The 21,439-nt window shown below is 44.7% G+C and overlaps 1 protein-coding gene across 1 annotated transcript in view; it reads left to right on the forward strand.

The window, feature by feature from the left end:
- The first annotated feature begins 6,463 nt into the window (after positions 1–6,463).
- Positions 6,464–21,439, forward strand: part of LOC126271850 (uncharacterized) — a 35,053-nt gene continuing 20,077 nt past the window's right edge. The window contains exon 1 of the mRNA XM_049974186.1: positions 6,464–6,505. Coding sequence (XP_049830143.1) covers positions 6,500–6,505 — 6 coding nt within the window. The 5' untranslated portion in view covers positions 6,464–6,499. The remainder of the gene's footprint in view (positions 6,506–21,439) is intronic.

The following is a 21,439-nucleotide window of genomic DNA, read 5'->3' on the forward strand; positions in this document are numbered from 1 at the left end:
CATTATTAGTGGTACTACATGTGTGAAGCCCTCGTCTGATGCAAAAGAGGACCTTACAGCTCTAATCAGATCAGATTAAATAAATACTTCAAGCTGCAATTTTAATGTCCACCAAGGTAGTAATATTTCCGAAGTTGTGGGGAATTTTGTATTAAGATTTATATTTCAGTTATATTAATTCAGTTGAATGTGTTTAGATCACAACTGTATGTGTGAAACATACATCTGCCGAATACATACTACTTTTCAAACAATACTAGACGACTAGCTATTGGTAATTGGGTAGATTACATTGGAAAACATGCAGCAGCAACACTCATACGTAAGAGTGTAGCAGGTGACTCTAATACACAGAAAACTTAAGATGGGTGATGCTGACGCTAGTGGTGACTTATCGCTTTCATTTTCTTTGTAAATATGCAGGGTGATTTTAAATTATGTTACCACTCAAGTGTGCGTGTGCAATAACAATGCACCAACTCTGTACGATATTACACTTCAGCACAATAATTAAATCATTTAAAAATTCTTAAGGAACAAGCTTTGCTCTCACCTGAATTTAATATTAGTTAAATTCAGGTGACAAATTCACATGAGAAATTTCAGAACATTTTGAAATTAAAACAAGAGTGAGACAAGACGATGGATTCTCTCCATAGCTTTTCAACTGTGTCTTAGAAACACTAATCCAAGAGTCGGGGAAACAAAAATCCGAGCTTAAAATTGGCGAACAATTCGAATTAGAAAGACCCAGTAGACTGCTTAGCTTTTACAGTTCACAAACCAATTCTGTGAAGACACTAAAAAACAATGAATGTCTTAAATATATAGTGGAAAGAGTAAGGTTTCAAATATCCTTAAAAAAGTGTCTAACAACAATCTGGCAACCAAAATTGTATAAAGTACATTTAATAAAATTGAAAGAGTTTTTCAGTTCACATATTTAACCGAAACCATTACGAAAGCGAGCCTGGAAGAGATTAGTTACGAAATTCGTTGTCACAAAATGGAAACAGCTTTCACGTTCAAACGAGACATCTATAAGGAAAGGTGCATCGCAAAACACGAATAACTGGGACACTACAACACAGTCATCAAATCAGACTGTCTTACTGGGGCTGAGACACTTATTTTAAACAGAAAAAGAGACATTTAAGAAATTCAGCGGAGAGAACGGAAAGTAATCAGGAAAAATTGAGGTACAAATTATACTGAAGAAGGAACGTACAGACTTAGAAAAAATATAAAAAAACTATAAAGTATGCGAATACGACAATATTCTGGTATGACAAATTCTATGGGCTTATCATAACAATGGAACCAACAAGATAAACTAGACAATTTATGGAATTCTGCGAAACTGGCATTAAAGCAAAAGTTGGAAAATAAAATGGATCGGTGCAGTGAAAGATCACCTGAAACTAACAAGAATAACACAACTTGATATACCAGAGAGAAGAATATTTACGCAGAAAATTCACGGATGGGCTCCTGACCTGGTAGCAAAGCCCAAGGAGCGATTTCGACAGGGTATGGCGAATGTCCGGTGAACGTCATCTGCGAGCGTGTGTAGTGCCAACTGTAAAATTCGGAGGCGGTGGTGTTATGGTGTGGTCGTGTTTTTCATGGCGGGGGCTTCCACACCTTGTTGTTTTGCGCGGCACTATCACAGCAAAGGCCTACATTGATGTTTTAAGCACCTTCTTGCTTCCCACTGTTGATGAGCAATTCGGGGATGGCGATTGCGTCTTTCAACACGATCGAGCAGCTGTTCATAATACACGGCCTGTGCAGAGTGGTTACACGACAATAACATCCATATAATGGACTGGCCTGCACAGAGTCCTGACCTGGATCCTACAGAACACCTGTGGGATGTTTTGCAACGCCGACTTCGCGCCAGGCCTCACCGACCGAGATCGATATATCTCCTCAGTGCAGCACTTCGTGAAGAATGGGCTGCCATTCCCAAAAACCTTCCAGACCTCATTGAACGTATGACTGCGAGAGTGGAAACTGTCATCAACGCTAACGGTGGGCCAACACCATACTGAATCCCAGCGTTACCGACGGAGGGCGCCACGACCTGCAAGTTATTTTCAGCCAGGTGTCCGGATAGTTTTGATCACATAGTGTATGTTTTTCTTTCCAACTTCTGTGATTGCCCTTTTTAGATTTGTTTATTCCCCTTCAACTATACTACCTACTGAACTATTGCTTATTGCTGTATCTATAGCCTTAGAGAACTTCAAGCGTGTCTCGTCATTTCTTACTGCTTCCGTGTCCCACTTTTTGCGTATTGCTTCTTCCTTACTAATGTCTTGAACTTCAGCCTACTCTTCATCGCCACTATATTGTGATCTGATTCTATATCTGCTCCTGGGTACGCCCTAAATTGTGGTATCTGATATTGGAATCTCTGTCACCTGGTCTTTTCCAAGTATACCGCCTCCTCTTGTGATTCTTGAACGGAGTATTCGCTATTCGTAACTGAAATCTATTACAACCCTCATTTAGTCTTTGCCCTCTCTCACTCCCTGTCCCAAGCCCATATTCTCCTGTAACCTTTTCTTCTACTCCTTTCTCTACAACTGCATTCCAGTCCCTATAAGTATTAGCTTTTCATCTCCTTTTACGTACAGTATTACCCTTTCAATATCCTCATGTACTTCCTCTATCTTTTCATCTTTAGCTTGCGATATCGGGATGTATTCCTGAACTATCGTTGTCGGTGTTGGTTTGCTATCTATTCTGATAAGAACAGCCCTATCATTGTATTGTTCACTCTTTGCCCTACCTTTCTGTTCATAACGAATCCTTCTCCCGTTATATCAACTTCTGCTGCTGTTGATATTACTCTATACACATCTGACCAGTAATCCCTGTCTTCTTTCCACTTCGCCTCACTGATCCCTATATCGGGCCTTTGCATTTCTCGTTTCCGATTTTATAGCTTCCCTCCTACATTGAAGCTTCTGACACTCCAATCCGCGACGTGTAGAACGTTATCCTTTCATTGATTATTTAATCTTTTTCTCATCGTCACCTCCCCCTTGGCAGTCCTCTCCCGGACATCCGAATGGGGGACTATTGCAGAATCTTTTGCCAATAGCGACATCATCATGACACTTCTTCAATTACAGGCCACATGTCCTGTGGATACACGTTACGTGTCTTTAATGCAGCGGTTTCGACTGTCTTCTGCATTCTCATGCCATTGATCACAGCTATTCTTCCGTCTTTAGGGGCAGATCCCCACCTCCAACGACAAGGGAGTGCCTTGAACCTCTGTCCGCTCCTCCACCCATTTGGACAAGGCCGTTGGTAGAATGAGGTTGACTTCTTGATGTTGGAAGTCTTCGGCCACCAAAGCTTATTGTTAATCAAAATGCAAGCCCTGACGGGTTTCGAACTGGGGACCGAGAACGTTTTGATTATTAATGGGAAACGCTAACGCAAGACCACGGGTATTCGAGCTGGCTACAGTTCATGTAGTCGAGTATTTAATGATGTCGCAAGAATATGCCACTGATGAGATTCCGCTACAAATCCGACGCGTGGTTTTCTTCCAACAAGATGGCCCACCGCCGTATTGTAGAACACTGTCCGGGCATATCTTGACTAAAGATTACCTGCAGATGGATCGGTGTAGGTGAGCGATGGCGCTAGCCTCACCGATATTAAGCAGTCCGATGGGAACAGGAAACTATAACGTCCACGCCGTCGTTCCTGGATCACGATAAACGTAGTTTATTACCAGCTTTGTACTGTACAACCAAATTTGCAACACTATGTCATATTTCGAACGTAAATATCAACCGTTATAGCACAAATGCCTACATTTACATCATAAATGAAACGTAGATTGAAATCCGTTGTTTCTTAATCGCAAAGCCAGGCAACACTTGACATTTGTGGAATACAACTCCATCTACCACGAATGGAAACGAATGTTTCGAGTATGCCGTACTTTTTTTTTTCTTTTTTTGCGTTGAGTCCGGGTATGGGATAAAGAAAATACAAAGTTGAGTTGATTCCGGCCAAGGAGGGGTGGTTGGTGGTTAGGAGGTGGGCAGTTGTAGTACAGGCATGTGTCCCCTTGACTAATACTAACTTCTCACCTATGTCAATTTTCGTGCGATGCGTCCTTTTCGAGATATTTAGTTGTCTCAAGTTAAAACAAACATGCCGGATATCTATTAGTAAAACATTCCCGGGTTTCAAGCCGTGTCAAGTGGTTTACTGCCCACGAGCTTTCGGCAGAGATCTCCTCTGCCATTGTCAAGTGGATGACTGTCGTGTGGTTGTCTTTGCCGTGCTTATATAGCCGCACCGTCGCTCGTGACGTCACTGGTGAACGGTCCCGCACCATATGTGGTAATATTTTGGCCGCGCGACCGCGGGCCCGCTTCAACTCCCTCAACACAGGATCCCACGCTGTACTCAGCTGCAATCCACCGTCTCTACTGAAGGTGTTGTCAGAAATTCTAATCTCTATGGCCTCGTTTTTCACTCTATCCCAGAAGCCATTAATTCGTTTAATAACACACGTCTCATCGAATGCAATTCGGTGTCCGTTTTCTAGAGCATGTTCTGATACAGCTGACTTTTCGGGATAGCGCAGACGGTAACACCTTTAATGTCCTATGCGGCGCTGTTCAATAGAGCAAACAGTCTGGCCGACATAGAACTGCCCACATCCACAAGGTATCTTGTAAATTCCTGGCGTTCTGAGGCCTACATCGTCTTTCACAGATTTTTGCCGGAGGCCTGAAGATTGTGTCTATTTCATGCCTCTTCATGAACCGATTACTCTTACCTGTTGTCGAATCACAAAACGGTATGAATGCAACCTGCTTGGTGTCTTCTTCCTTTGAGGCTTGGATGACACAGTTTGTGAGATCTGTTTGTTGTTGTTACCGTTTTCCTTAAAAACTTTGTGTAAGTGACTCAATTCTTTCGGGAAGTTTTCAGCGTCTGAGACGGTTTCAGCTCGATGTACTAAGGTCCGCAGAACTTCTGGGATAGCGTGATAAACGAGGCCATAGAGATTAGAAGTCTGACAACACCTTCAACAGAGACGGTGGATTTCAGCTGACTACAGCGTGGGATCCGGTGTTAGTTGAAGTTAGCCCGGCGGTCGCGCGGCCAAAACATTACCATATATGGTGCGGGACCGAGCACCAGTGACGACACGAGCGAATTCACGAGCGACGGCACGGCTATAGAAACACGGCAATGACAACCAAACGACAGTCATCCACTTGACAATGGCAGAGGAGATCTCTGCCGAAAGCTCGTGGGCAGAAAACCACTTGACGCCTCCTGAAACCCCGAGGATGTTTTACTAACGGATGTCGCCGCGAAAGTATGCATTCGTACATGCTTTACATCTGGCTCAAACAATTATAATTTATTCTTCAGTCCCAGTTGCGCATTACTAAATACATGACATGTTTCGATCTCTCTGGATGATCTTCAGAACTACTTAGTTGCACCAAAAACCCGTCTTGTCAGTGGCGGAACTTTATAACATAGTACTGATGTGATAGTACTGATGTGAGCTTCACCCTGCAGGTCTGGCACAAACAATTCTCATGTATTCTCAAGCCTCAGTTGAACCTATTTTAATACAAGGCACGTTTCGGTCTATCTGAATCATCTTCAGAATTATATAATTGCATCAAAAACAAGTCTTGTCTTAGAATCTATTATCATAGTAATAATCTGAGTTTCTAGTACGAGTTTCTGACACATAGAGAGCACTGATGTGAGGTTCTGACATAGATACGACGGGTGTTTCACGCAAGTGTATAGTTCTGAAGATGATCCAGACAGATCGAAACATGTCATATATTTAAAACTGTGCAACTGAGACTGAAGAATTGGTGAGAATTGTTTTAAATATCAATACAATTGCTGTTTTGTCGTGACGAATATGTCGAGTACAGTGAAAAAGTCCTGGCTCAATTTTCACAAAGACGGTGAACAAAACCACTTGGGTAGCAATGTAAGATAGCATCACCTGCCCATAAAACGTTTAAGGAAACCGTATAAAATTAGAAGCACGAGCTGTGGCGGTGTTTGAAACCAGGACACCAGAACGGTTCTAGTCACGCGTCCAACGTTCAAGCTAACGCTGTAGTGTTGTAAGAGAGGCGAAACAGTCGTACGACAGCATTTATCTAAGCAATGTGGTACTACGACATTCACGACTGGAATGCCAAAGAGTATTAAGGCAAAGTTAAAAGAGAGCTGCGATAGTTCCCTTCAGAAAACGGGGCGTCAGCTATTCCGCAGGAAAACATTGAATGAGGCGGCATCGACCTTGTTAATGTTCGCGGAGTCGACTGAGTGACTAGGCGGCGGGGGAGGGGCATGGTCAGCTGCCAGTGGGAGAGGAAGGGTGGGGGAGGGGGAGAGGGGGAGGCAACCTTATATAAGGCACCGGCCGCCGCCGGCCGCGACACTGCACGTCGTTCGGCGCCACAACGGGACCATGAAGGTGAGTGGACACGCTCAAGTGCCGCTCCGCACTATGCGGGGGAGTTGCCGCCAGTCGGGTACCGGGAACGGCCTTTCGCACCGGGAGGTCACACAGTCAGCACTAGCTTTCACTCGCGCCGCCAGCGTGAACGTGCCCCGCAGACGTTCGTCAGCGTCTAGCTCAGAACACGGAGTGTGCAATTTAGATATGTAGTAGATGTGCATTTCAGATGTGTTCTCACACTTAACTTCCCTAAGCACGTTCGCTGCTTTCTCGAAGTCCCGCATTATCATTCTACGCTGCCCGTGAGCTGAACTGGCTGCCCTACGACGTGTATACGAGCGCAGCAATGGATGATCTCAGACGAGGAAAAGCTTCTTGGTTCCTCTGCCATGGGCCTTGGAGCACGTTGCAAGTGCAAAATTTCTCGTCCCCGGAGACTTCAATGCTTCGGCAGAACAGCAACTTTACTTAAGCTCTTTGTCTATAGTTGGCGTCGTTAGCTGCGTGCAGTGAGTTATCTATTTAAGAGGATCACGTTTTTGTCTTAGTACGTCAATTACAATCGGCGTATTAAACATGTCTACACAGACTAAATGGTTCAAATGGCTCTGAGCACTATGGGACTTAACGTCTGAGGTCATCAGTCCCCTAGAACTAAGAGCTACTTAAACCTAACTAACCTAAGGACATCACACACATCGATGCACGAGGCAGGGTTCGAACCTGCGACCGTAGCGGTCACGCGGTTCCAGACTGAAGCGCCTAGAACCCCTCGGTCACACCGGCCGGCTACAAAGACTAGATTAGCTGTAATATTCCATGTGCATTTCACACGTATCCAGACCCTTAAGTTTTCCAAGCACGCTCGCTAGTTCTCGAAGTACCGCATTATCATTCCACGCTATCCGTGCGCTGGTTACCAATTGGCGGCTTTACGACGTGTCCAGGCACAGCGGCAGATTATCTGAAAGGAGGGGAGAGCGAGGCGTCTGTTTCCGCAGCTACTGTGCGCTGGATCGCGCCACTAGTGGAAAATTTCTCAGCCCCGGAGGCTGGAACGACTGAGTAGCTACATTGCCCATTAAGCGCGGTGTTTCCAACTGAAGTCGTTAACAGAGCTGGCAAACATATGACGGAAAGTAAGTTAGACACTTTGAAAGTTATCTGTATTAATGGATCGCTTTTTGATCTCAGTACACTCCCGCCGGAGGTTCGAGTCCTCACTCGGGCGTGTGTGTATCTATTGTCCTTAGGGTAAGTTAGTTTAAGTACTGTGTAAGTCAAGGGACCGATGACCTCAGCAGTTTGGTCCCGTAGGAATTCACACACACGGTTTTGATCTCAGTACGCCAATGACAGTCGGTAGCGTTAATTGTTCCTTTTTATTACTGCTAAGTGCGACAGTGTTGAATAACAGAAACATGTTTTATGTACCCTTGACGAAGTACTGAAGCGGTGTTCGACATGTTTTTGTTTAGTGTTTTTATTTTTTTTCAGTTTTACCTTTCTATGGAGGAAATTGCATTTTCTAGCGCTATGTGATAAATCAGTATGGTTTTCTTAAAACTGATTTTTACTATAACATCCATGTGCTTCACGTTACAAATCAAAAATTTTCGAACAAAACATAACTTAAGGACTGACAGTTTCAATTTTGCTGCATATTTTTAACTAGCAGACAAGAGTATAACTATGTAGAACAAAACTGTTCTGTAGATTCCTTGTCCTTCATTCATTCTCATTTCTAGACAGTTCACCGCTTCTGTCTTCCAGAAGCATCTAGTAAGACACTGATAGCATATGTGAACAAAGCAATCGAAATGAGATAACGTCCGACAGGTATGCAACACACAGGTAACGCGATTGCAGTCATAGCTGGCCCCATAACAAAGGGACAAATACCCTAGTCTACGCTGACTAGTCTTCGGTAGTTTTACAACTCTACTCGTATGAAATTCAGTTGGAAATACTCTCCGCCACGCACTTCACAGTAGTTCGCAAAGTATGTGTGTAGATACAGATGATGCAGCATCCTTTGTAGGGGAAGATGTCGAGAGCAAAGCGGGCATGGTGATGGAAATGAGCGTATGGCATTGTTGGATGGGAGGCCCCATCCAGGGATGTTCGAGGTAACAAAAGTGCTTTTTGTATTGTGATGTCATGTCAGGCTGCTGCTGTTTCTCGGAACCAGTGAGATATACGGGCCCTGTGGCGTACGATACCGCACATGACCCTGCAGGTCTTAAAAGAACTGCAGCGACCGTCTCCAGCTGTGCGTGATTTACTACTTCAGTCCAGTTTGATACTACGCAGCTGCGCGTTTACATACACTCGCGCTATAGAAAACATATGACACAGTTAAGACTTTCTTGAGTACCTTTTCTTTCATATACTAGTTTGCCGCCTGGCCTCGGACGTAGCCGAGCGTTCGCGATCCATATTGGGCAACACAACTAAGTAGTGTGAAGTCACAAATTTGTTGCCATGGTGAGGGGGGGAGGGAGGAGGAGGGGGGGGGGCGTATTTACTGTAGGCCCCGCCCGCTACCACTGCTACATAAAAGTCTAGCCAACGACAAACGTCGGATGAGGAATTTCACGGCCGAGTCTGTTTATCGTAGCAGCTGCCGTTGCCTTGAACGGAAACACAGGCGGTAACTTCAAGCTACAGTAGTCAATTACGACTGCTGACAGATGGGTGGCAGGCGTCAGCAGTTCCCGCTAGCCGCTTCCTAGCAGCCCGAGTCGCCAGTACCTGCAGGAAGGACGAACACTCCTTAATTGTTCAGTTTCGCACTCAACGTTTGGTACCTGAGAGGATAAATCAGCTCTGCTAATAGCAAGCTTGAATTTCCCTTCTATACGTGTACATATACTCTACGTAAATTATTGCAAACTGTGTTGTCCATTTTATCGATTTTATGTCGTCTTCCATTCACTTCCAAACTACTGTCCACGCGCCTCTGCAATGACTTAATCTCTCTTGCCATATCCTAACCATCCCAATACGAGGTGTACAAAGTAGCAGTAAAATACTCGCTGAATTTTCCTCCAGTATAGGCGCTCCAAGTATACCCAAGAGGGTTTGTGGATCGACATCTGCATCTCTACTCCGAAAGCCAGCTGAATGTGCATGGCGGAGGGTACTTCTGCTACCACTTTCTTTTCCACTCTTTCCTGGTCTATTCGCGAATGGCGTAGGAAATATGATGAGCGGTAAAACTGCGTATGACATCCAATTTTCTCGTCGTGATCACTTCGCGAAACGTATGTGGGGGAAAGAAAAATCCTGGCCGACTCTTCTTGTAATGTATGCTCTCCAGCTTTCAGCAGAAAACAATTTCGTGGTACGTAACTCTTCTCTTGTACCGTCTCCCACTGAGCACCTCCGTAACGGTCTCGCACCGAGTAGCTAAGCGATGCCTTGACAAAAGGCGCCGCTCATCTGTGAATATCGTCCATCTGTTGTATTAGATCAACCTGGCAACGGTCCCAGACGGGTGAACAGTACTCAAGAATCGGTCGAACGAGTGTTTTAAAAACCACTTCTTTCGTGGACGAATTCCGTTTCCATAAGATTCTGCCAATGAATCTCAGCCTGACATCGGCTTTTCCTATGTTTTATGTGGTTTCCAACGTCGTTGCCTCAGTGGCAACATTGGTTCCTGTCAGATCACCGAAGTTAAATGCTGTCGGGTTTGACTGGCGCTTGGATGGGTGGCCGTCCGGGTCTTCAGAGCTCTGTTGGCGAGAGGTAGCGGCTCTGGTCACGAAAACTGACGAACAACCGGGAGAGCTGTGTGCTGACCTCCATGTCAACGTCCAGTGACGCCTGTCTTCTGGTGATAACTCGGCGGTCGGTCGGTACCTCTGGGCCTTGAATGCCTATACGGAGGATATTTTTTTGTTTTGTATGTGGTTGTTCCACATATTTTAGAGTGATTTGTCGCCTATAACGTAGGAGAAGTGTAGTGTATATCCTCGCCACTTTATGTGCAACACTTTGCATGTATTTATGTTTAGAGTCAACTGCCAGGCCACGCACCACTCGTTAATCCCATGCGAATCTTCCTGTTTCTGACTATAGCCTTCTCACGTGCCAATCTTCCTCTAGTATAGACAACGATATCGTTCTCGAATAGCCTCACAGAGACTCGGTCACTGTCAAGTAGATCGTTAATATAAACTACGGATAGTAATGGCTCTACAACACTCCCTTTAGCTACTCCTACACTCGTAGCTCTATTCATTCTAAGACAAAAAAAGAAAACAAACAAAAAACGAAAAGGACTCACCACGAAGGAATTATGAGAAAGAGATGGAAGTCGGTAGATGTGATGTACAGGTACAGAAGAACAGATGATTACAATTTTAGAAAATCTGGATGATTTACTCAAAAGAGAGAGTTTCATAAATGGAGCGTTGGTTGTCATCCAAGTCACCGTTACAGCATAACGGTACGACGACGATATTCTACTGCCCGTTTTGTTGCCCTTCGTGACATGCCATCCTGGGCTTACATTTTAGGAAGATAATTCCCTCCCGCAGACGGCGAGATATTTTACTACTTAACGTAATTAAATGGAACACTTACAGCCATCGTTTAAATGGTATTGTATTATGTTGGAACCAGTTTCGGTGATTTAGTACACAATCTGAATACCTGAAGGTGGTGTATCGGGTCAGTTATTGGTTACAATATAACTAAATAACATCAAAACGACGGCTGTAGGTGTTTCATTTTATTACGCAGTGAACGGCTGAAGTCCCGCAGACCATCAGCCAAAAGAATGGAGGAGCAAAAACTTTCTACTCCTTGCCTTCGTGCTTGCCAAAACCTACATTGGCCTCCACGGTCGGCTGATCTCTCCCCAATTAAGAAAGCTTGGAGATTTATGGACAGGGACCTCCAAGCACCTCGAGATTTTGACGATGTAACGCGCCAGTTGGGTAAAATGTGGCGTGATATCCCTCACGAGGACACCCAACAACTCTGTCAATCAGTGTCAAGCCGAATAACTGCTTGCATAAGTCCAAGACGTGGATTGAAGCGTTATTTTCTTGCTCTGATTGAGAAAACCTTCCTCTTGAATAAATTATTCAGCTTTTCTGAAATTGTAATCATTCGTTTGCCTGCACATGTACATCACACCTACCCATTTCCGTCCCATCGGATAAGTCTTTAGTGCTGCGTTTCCTTTTTCCTTTTTTCTTTTTTTGTCTGACAGTGTGTTTATGATTTCCGTCCCGTTTAAGAGTGACTTGTTGAATTCGGCGTGGAAGAAAGTCCTGAGTCCAGCCAATATCTGTTCCCCTATTCGGAAATCTGTAATTTAGCTCACTAAAATACAGTTTGGAATAGTACGGAATGCCTTGACGAGGAACATGGCCGTAACCTGGAAAAGTTGGAAATTTGTGGTAAGATGTAATGGGACCAAACTGCTGAGGTGATCGGTCCCTAAGCTTACACAAACTACCTTACGCTAAGGACAACACACACACCCATGCCCGAGGGAGGACTCGAACCTCCGATGGGGGCAGCCGTGTGAACCCTGCAGAACGCCCCAGACCGAGCGGCTACCCCGCGCGGCCCTCAACGTGGGCAACGATGTCTACGGCGACATGGACGTCGTGAAGAAACAGTCGGCTGAGTTTCGCAAGACCACTGTTTGCGGATTCACGTAGATTTTTTCATAGGAGATATCCGTTCTCCACGAATATCATAATCCACGAGCATAAAACATATATCATAATTCTGAAAGACCTTGACGTCAGCGATCTATAATTATGCGTGCCTGTCTGACGGCCGTTCTTGAAAACAGGAATGACCTGTGCTGTTATACAGTCGCTAAGTAACCTTCACTGCTCCAGCCACCTACAATAAACTGCTAGAAAGGGTGCACGTTCTTTCGCATAATCTCTGCACAACCTCTGGGCATCCAGCCCAGCAGTTTCAGTTGCTTTTCTATTCTACGATCGCTCACCTCCGCATCCGAACTATAATTTCCCAAGATGTTCGTCATCTTTCTTCTAAGGACTCATATGTAGCTTCTCCGAGCATCTCTGTTGAACTTGAACAAGAGCTACACCTTCCTGTAACGATAATAGCACAGCATTTTTGAATTCCGACGATGTCAGCTGTCATTGTGCTTGATAACGACTACAAGCTGAGAACATCGAAGTTCGCAGCACTAATGTCTTGTATGTAACCTCCTTTTAAGATGCGCTCCACTTTCCCAAGAACATTGCAACAAATTTCTGTCTTCTATTCGCCTTCCCTGCTACTGGTTTTGGGTCAGTGTCCCATTTCATATCGCTTCTTAGCATTAACTCTAAATACTTATGTGACGTGCGTGAAATGTGACCAATAACCTCGTAATCGAATACGATCTTTTTTTGTTATAAGCATTTCTTGTATTATTTCACATTTAAATAGAGCTGACATCCATTACAGCAAGCGGAAATGTTGTCCAAGTCTTCCTCCCGTTCCTCACGATCATCCATCGACTGCAGTTTCCTGGACATAGCACCACCGAACTCCAATGCGATGTATTGGTATCTGTTGGTCACAGTTTCATCCAATGACTTACATACACTCCATACGGAAGTACAGGGGCTGGACAAAAATATGGAAACACAGCAAGAAATGCATTCTCGAACAGACGCGTAATAACAGGTGGTAGCCAAACCTTCAGGTCGCACTGTAGTACTTCACCACGTATGCCACGTGTGCAATGTCCTCAGCATGTCTCAAGTATTTGTCGTCACCAGCTTAGCGTTCTGTGTAGTAGTGAGTGCATTACGTCGGAGCTGAGTGACTTTGAATGTGGGAAAATTCTTGGTACTCGTACGGTTTGTGCTTCGACAACCAAAGTAGCCAAAGTTTTTGCTCTTTAAAGAGGCACAGTATCGAAGATTTATACCCCCCATAGGTAAAACGGAAAGACATCATCCACTAAGTCACAACATGCACGAAAGTATATATTGACTAATCGTGGCAGTCGATCATTAAAGGGGATTGTGACGAAGACTAAGAGGAGGATAGCTGTATAACTCCCTGCACAATCGAAAGTCGCACTCGCGAATCATGTCAGCACCAAAACAGTACGAAGGATGCTTCAGAAGCCGAGGACCCCTGCAGGGGGAGGTCAACTTCCAAAATCACACATTTCTGACTCAAATCCTAATGACAGGAAAACGTGGCGTCCAAGCCATAACACCCGGTCTACGGAGCAATGGAAGAATGTCATCTGGTCGGATGAAGCTTGCTATACACGGCTTTCGCCTCTTGGCTTTGTTCTGCGTTCTCAAAGTGAAACATAGCTGGTGTTCAGTGACGATTTTGGCAGCCACATCGTGGTGTTTCATGGTCCGCAAGGTCGCATTACTGATAGAGATTAAGTGAGCAGTTTGGATGATTCTGTGGTACAATGTTTGTTCTCCAATAGTGATGCTGTGTTCCAAGACGAAACACCCCTGTTCACATCGTCCAGGACTGGTTTTGTGAACAGGAAGGTGAACTTTCACAACTCCCCTCGCCCTCACAGTTACTACACTACTAGCTATTAAAACTGCTACATCACGAAGATGACGTACTACAGACGTGAAATTTAACTACAGGTCGAAGGTGCTGTGATATGCAAATGATTAGCTTTTCAGGGCATTCACACAACGTTGGCCCCGGTGGCGACACCTACAACGTGCTGACATGAGGGAAAAAATGGTTCAAATGGCTCTGAGCACTATGGGACTTAACATCTATGGTCAGCAGTCCCCTAGAACTACTTAAACCTAACTAACCTAAGGACATCACCCAACACCCAGTCATCACGAGGCAGAGAAAATCCCTGACCCCGCCGGGAATCGAACCTGGGAACCAGGGCGCGGGAAGCGAGAAGGCTACCGCACGACCACGAGCTGCGAACTGACATCAGGAAAGTTTCCTACCGATTTCTTAAACACAAACAGCAGTTGACCGGTCTTGCCTGGTGAAACGATGTTGTGATGCCTTGCGTAAGCAGGAGAAATGCGTATCATCACGTTTCCGACTTTGATAAAGGTCGGATTGTAGCCTATCGCGATTGTGGTTTATCGTTTCGCGACATTGCTGCTCACGTTGGTCGAGATCCAATGACTATTAGCAGAATATGGAATGGGTGGGTTCAGGAGGGTAATACGGAACGCCGTGCTGGTTGCCAACGGCCTCGTATCACTAGCAGTCGATATGACAGGCATCTTATCCGCATGGATGTAACGGATCGTGCAACCACGTCTCGATCCCTGTCAATAGATGGGGACGTTTGCAAGACGACAACCATCTGCACGAACAGTTCGACAACGTTTGCAGCAGCATGGAATATCAGCTCGCAGACCATGGCTGCGGTTACCCTTGACGCTGCATCACAGAAAGGAGCGATTGCGATGGTGTACTGAACGACGAACCTGGGTGCACGAATGGCAAAACAACATTTTTTCGGATGAATCCAGGTTCTGTTTACAGCATCATGATGGTCGCATCCGTGTTTGGCGACATCGCGGTGAACGCACATTGGAAGCGTGTATTCGTCATCGCCATACTGGCGTATCACCCGGCGTGATGGTATGGGGTGTCATTGGTTACACGTCTCGGTGACCTCTTGTTCGCATTGACGGAACTTTGAACAGTGGACGTTACATTTCAGATGTGTTACTACCCGTGGCTCTACCCTTCATTCGATCCATACGAAACCCTAAATTTCAGCAGGATAATACACGACCGCATGTTACAGTTCCTGTACGAGCCTTTCTGTATACAGAAAATGTTCGATTGCTGCCCTGGCCAGCACATTCTCCAGATCTCTCACCAAGTGAAAACGTCTGTCAAACCACCGTGTCATGGTTAGTTGTCGAAGACGCGGTACAGTATCGCACCAATAGCACATGTCCTCTTGCTTTATATATCACCGAATTAATCTCATCGAACTATGTTACTCCGACGGAAATATAAAACTATATGTGGTGTCGTCAGTAGAATGAGGTCTCGCGCGTAAGATGGTACCTCAAGACGAGACCACAAGTAAAGACATTCGCTGCCAGACGCAACAACGAAACGCAGACATCAGCGTAGATACGCCCTTTCGCTTATGACCGCCACAGGCGGAAAATTATTTATGTTCGAGCGCAGTGCCGCTGATCCAACCCTTTATGTAATCAGGGATCAGGTGTAACCGTAGCTTGCGACGATAGTATCGTCGTAGTAGGGATCCAACTGCAGCACTTGTACTGAACATTGTCTCATGTTAAAGACAGTTAGACTCTGATGTGAAACTGACATTCTGTAATGAATTGCTATATTATATGTAAATAGAAGGTGGGGAGGGGGAGAAAGGAAAGGCATTACTGATCTCAACTGCATCGGTAGATTATGCGGAATCAGCAAAATGTGTACCGGTTCGGGATTCGAACCCGGGATCTCCTGCTTACTGGGCAGGTGCGTTAATCAACGTGCCATCCGCGACAGAGTGTTATCGCACCTACGCAATCTCAGCACGCCTCTAGGCCGACCCACGTTCTCTCCGAGAGCCACCTATCCGCAGACCATGTACATTGCATCGTGCTTGCTACTCTGAGATTCCCATAGGAGGTCGGACTTACTTGTGCATCCGCAATGAAGAAGGCGGATCCACCTTATAGACAAATAAAGTAAACAAAACCTGCATCATGATTTCCTGATAATCAGGAAATAAAGAATGTACATGCAAATAAACAGTACACTACGAGTAAATTTGTGCGCATGGTCGTTGTAAATAAGGTGGAAAACGGTAATGGTAAACAAAGCGGTAGACAAGTCTACATCCGCATCTGCTTAAGCAGGCTTCTCCGGCCCCAGGTTCGCTACCTCAAAGTGTTTAGTGGCACATTCTCTATGTTCTGTTACATTTTTGCAAGATCGTACGGAAACATCATGGAGTGGTTCTCAACAAGAAAACGTTAAGACTGTCTCCAAGCAGAGAAGCTTTGGGAGCTAATCAGGGACTTTAATGCTCATATGGATCAGACGATTGGATTGCAGGGAACACCCAAGGCATATGCCTGTCGCAGAGTGTTCTGTAAGCCCTAGTCGTTTCATGCAAAGACTTGAGTCACTATAGCACTCTGTGTGAAGTAGACCTGCTACCGGAGGTCCTTATGGGGGCAGAGGAAGTGAACGGCTCGCCTCATCGCCTCCTGCTTTAGGAGATGGCGTTAGTGGTACCGTTAACAGCTGACGTCACAGTGGGACATAAGTGTCTTCACAGTAGCGCTTCGAATTGTCGTGGTCACAGTACACAAAACGATTGCTGGCACTCCAATACAGAGCAAGCGGCAGCACGCCCTTAGGAGTAGCAATTATCATTTACCTGCTCTGAGCGTGAACTAGGGGGAAAAAAAAATGAGACTGAGGACATCGTACAACTGAATTTGAAGAAAATGAACAAATAAAAAGAATAATAAAACTGTCGTGCTGTATGTTTCTTGATGCAGATAAATACTGTAAATAGTAATTTGCTCCCGGATCACGTTATGCAAATTCCACAATATTTCCTCGGGGCAACTGTCCTACATCTTCTGGTGGTTCAACCTTGTTGTTGGCTAGGTACGCTGACGGTATCTGCACACAGACGTCCCGTTTTTAGAACACGCGCCCGAAGAATGCGATTCACTTTTTTCATTGTGACTCACATCTGTACAAAACTACGCGAAAGATCACAGATTTATACATTTTTATTTCAGTCAATAGTGACAATTTCCTTTCCTTTAGCAACTTGCTGTTTTTCCAAGTTGCCTACATGTTATTCCATCAGAACAGAAACTGATCACTGCTGTCATAGAGCCCAAAACTGTATATTTATCGGTGATTTTCATCTGCACACTAATATCTATTCGTCAAAATTTTTCCTGCCGCAGACCAGCTTTTTCGCATTTTGTCCTATTTTTTTTCCCCTGCACACTTTCAAGGTCATCTTCACTGCCTGCTGTAGCCGTTGCCATTCGCATAGGTTAAGTTTTTGATTACATTGCCATCTCCGTCTCCCCCCCCCCCCCCACCCCACCCCCCTCCCCAGCCCACTCCGTTTTCAATCCAGTTTCTATATCTGTTAGAGCTGCTGTACCCTCAAATAGTAGCTTCTTATTTCTATTTCGACTTCTCCATCACCAGTGGATTCACATGTATAAAATCTTCCCGGTGTCTAGACCGCATCAGATCGGAGTCAAAACTCGAGTTTTCGAAGATTATCATCCTCTTCGTCAAGAGATGACTGTCTGCCGGGAGCGAAATACTTTCATTGATCGAGTGACTCACTTCTATTGGCAATGTGACGTCACATGGAGGGGTGCGGGTCGACTGTAGGCATTTATCAGTTTAAAATCTAAGTCTTTGTTGCAATTGTTACTGCATATAACAATTTATACAGCTTCTTTCATTAAGGAATCCCAGTCGGTTGATGCGTGAGAGAGGACTTTCGGTTTCTCGAACAATCTTGTGCCGCTGAGGTTGTGTTCCGCTATCGCTGGTTTTTCAAGATATGTGCCGTCCATATTCTGTACAGCGCTAGACTACATTGTGAATTGTTTGCCCTACATAATTTTCGCCTCGTTCACATGACAAATTGTAAACAACTGGCACTTTCAAATCAAGCTCTTCACTGGACATACCAAATCCTTAATTTTCCGTGAAGGTCGTAATATTGGTCTAATGCCATATTTACGTAATATCCGCCCGATGTAGCTTGAGGTCCCTCCGCAAAATGGAAGGAATAATTTGTCTTTTACCTCTGGCAGGATGGGTTTTCGCCTACGTTTAACAGCGAATGCAGCTGTAATTTGATGCGATTTGTATGTGTTTCTTTCTCAGTTCGCACTTATCTTCACTGGACGCAAATTGCGGATGACAGCGGTTCAAATCTGCGTTCCACCATAAGGATTTAGGTTTGGAGAGGCTTCCGCAAATGCCACAATTTCCAGAACAGTTTCTCTGGAAGCGACGCTGTCGATTCCCTTTCGCAATCAGGATTTGTTCTCCACTTCTCAGGATGTAGTGGTGGGCGTGATGATTGGACGTAACATTTTTTTTAACCTTCTCTTCTCACTCGAAAGCACAGCTGTGATTCCTTAGCGAGCTGTGACAGCTTTTTCTCCGCTATCGAGACACGCTCGGTCCCACCTAGGCGTTGCGCCGTTCTCTCACCTCTAAATTGCTGGAAAATTACGTTGCCCATTTAGTCGTTGGGTGTGAAGTACGAGAGTTGTTGCAATACTGGGAAGCTAACAGGGACTGAACAGGAGGAGGCAAACCTCTGCCTGAACGTCTGAAATGTTCTTTTTATTCCAACCACTACGAAAAAGAAGTAAATTTACTTACTTAGCATTCAAACCATATACTTCAAAATCGTGCAGTCACTATACCAAGAATCAAAGGTTAGTAGTTTCATGCCAAAAACTTCATCTGTCCAGTTCATACCATCAACAAGGTGCGTTCCTGTTCAACTATAATATATCCCATACATCTAATTTAGATATATATTCTGCAAGACACTGTAGATTCTTGGTAAGCCTCTGTGTGTATTGGAATCTAATTTTACCTGCTCGCAGTATAACTAGCATGAAGTAATTTACACTGAGGCGACAAAAGTCATGGGATAGTGATGTGCACACAAGGTGTAAAAGGGCAATACATTAGCGGAGCTGTCATTTGTGCTCAGATAGTTCATACGAAAAGGTTTCCGATGTGATTTGTAGCCGAACGAGGAAATTAACAGACTTTGAACGTTGAACGCAAGACGGAGGTAGACGTATGGGATTTTGAATTTCGGAAATCGTTAGTAAATTCAACATTCCGAGATGCACGGTGTCATGGGCGAGCCGAGAATACAACACTTCAGGCATTACCTCTCACCACAGACAACGCAGTGGGCTGACTGGCTTTACTTGACGACAGAGCGCAGTGGCTTTTGCGTATAGCTGCCAGTGCTAATATGCAAGCAACACTGCGTGAAATAAACGTAGAAATCAATGATGGACATACGAAGGTATCTGTTCGCCTCTGCTGGGCTCGTGGCGATATCGGTTGTACCTAGACGACTATAAAACTGCGTCCTAGTCAGATGAGTCCCGATTTCAGTTGATGGTAGAGTTCGACTGTAGCGCAGACCCCACCAAGCCATGGATTCATATTGTTAACAAGGCACTGTGCAAGCTAGAGGTGGCTCCGTAATGGTGTGGGCTGTGATCCCCTGATCCAGCTGAACCGATTATTGTTGGAAAAGTTTATGTTCGGCTATTTGGAGACCATTGGCAGCCATTCATGGGCTTCATGTTTCCAAACAACAAAAGGAGATTTTCTGGATGACAGAGCGACATTTCACCGGGCCACAATTGTTTCCGACTGTTTTGAAGAAGATACTGGACAATTTGATCGAATGATTTGGCACCCAGATCTCGCAACGTGAAATCCATCGAACATTTATGGGACTTAATTGAGAGGTCAGTTCGTGCACAACTTCCTGCACCGGAAACACTTTCGCAGTTATGGACGGCTGTGCTGGTATAGAGGCAACATGGCCCAGTGTTTCTTCAGGGGACTTCCAACGACATGTGGAGTGCATACCATGTTGCACTACGCCTGGAAGAGGAGGTTCGACCCGATATTAGGAGATGTCCTATGACTTTTGTCACCCCAGTGAATACTCTCTTACGAATGTATAGTTTAACAACAAACCACACCATAATGCACAAAGTTTCTCTTGCAGCTTCTACTACTTTAGCCGTACGACCAACGGCGTACGCTTTTAATTTACTGAATGAACCCGTCACGAAACGTGCGTTAGACCGATCGGCTAACCGGGCTGGTTGATAGCAGCTTACAACAGTCTGCCACATAAGTTTTAGTGAAGCAGTAATCACAAACTAGGTTAATTGCTGCTTCTATTAATTAGAAGGATTCTCAAATTGTGCGAAAAATGGTTCAAATGACTCTGAGCACTATGGGACTTAACATCTGAGGTCATCAGTCCCCTAGAACTTAGAACTACTTAAACCTAACTAACCTAAGGACATCACACACATCCATGCCCGAGGCAGAATTCGAACCTGCGACCGTAGCAGTAGCGCGGTTCCGGACTGAAGCGGCTAGAACCGCTGGCCACCGCGGCCGGCCAAATTGTGCGAAACACAAGAGGTCTGAAACGAGAAATTGCGGTATCTCCTGCTTCAATTAGCGCGAGCCTTCAGCAAATAAAGCAAAAGCATCATTTATTTACTGCAATATTACCGTAAAATTTTCTGTACTGTGTGTGTGTGTGTGTGTGTGTGTGTGTGTGTGTGTGTGTGTGTGTGTGTGTACCTGTGTGCCCACACAATATGTATAAAGACATGATATGTGCCACAACCTGGAAAGATTATCCGATAAATAAATAAATAAATACTGAATAGCGAGTATATAAAGCAGTGACGAAGATACAAGTCTCACAGTTCGTTGGCCCATTTTCCATGTCACGTTCACAAAATCGAACATATTCACTCCTGAACACACAGAGCTCTTAAAAATGGGTACACAACGTCGAATATTACAGAATTTGCTTATATTAAATTGATAACGAAGTCGCAGGAGGATTTAGAAAATATGAAGGAGAATAAAAATACTCGTAATATTTTCGTACAGCGGGACACCAACTGACAATATTGCTCTCTATCCGAGACTACAGTTTTTTAATACTAAAATAGTTAATTGTGCTTAATTATTACATAATTGTACGAATGCTGATAACTGACAGACGTAATTGTGAGTGTGTTTCTTTGATGATACGGTGTTCTGACGGCCTTAACCATCGATATGTCACTAACTGACATTTAATTATAACCAATAGTACCAGAAACGACGTGCCTTGGCTAAATCTTGTATGAGTTGGTGCCTTGTGACGTCATACTTTCG

This window comes from Schistocerca gregaria, chromosome 5 (assembly GCF_023897955.1).
Source record: "Schistocerca gregaria isolate iqSchGreg1 chromosome 5, iqSchGreg1.2, whole genome shotgun sequence".
In the NCBI taxonomy this organism is placed as follows: Eukaryota; Metazoa; Arthropoda; class Insecta; order Orthoptera; family Acrididae; genus Schistocerca; species Schistocerca gregaria.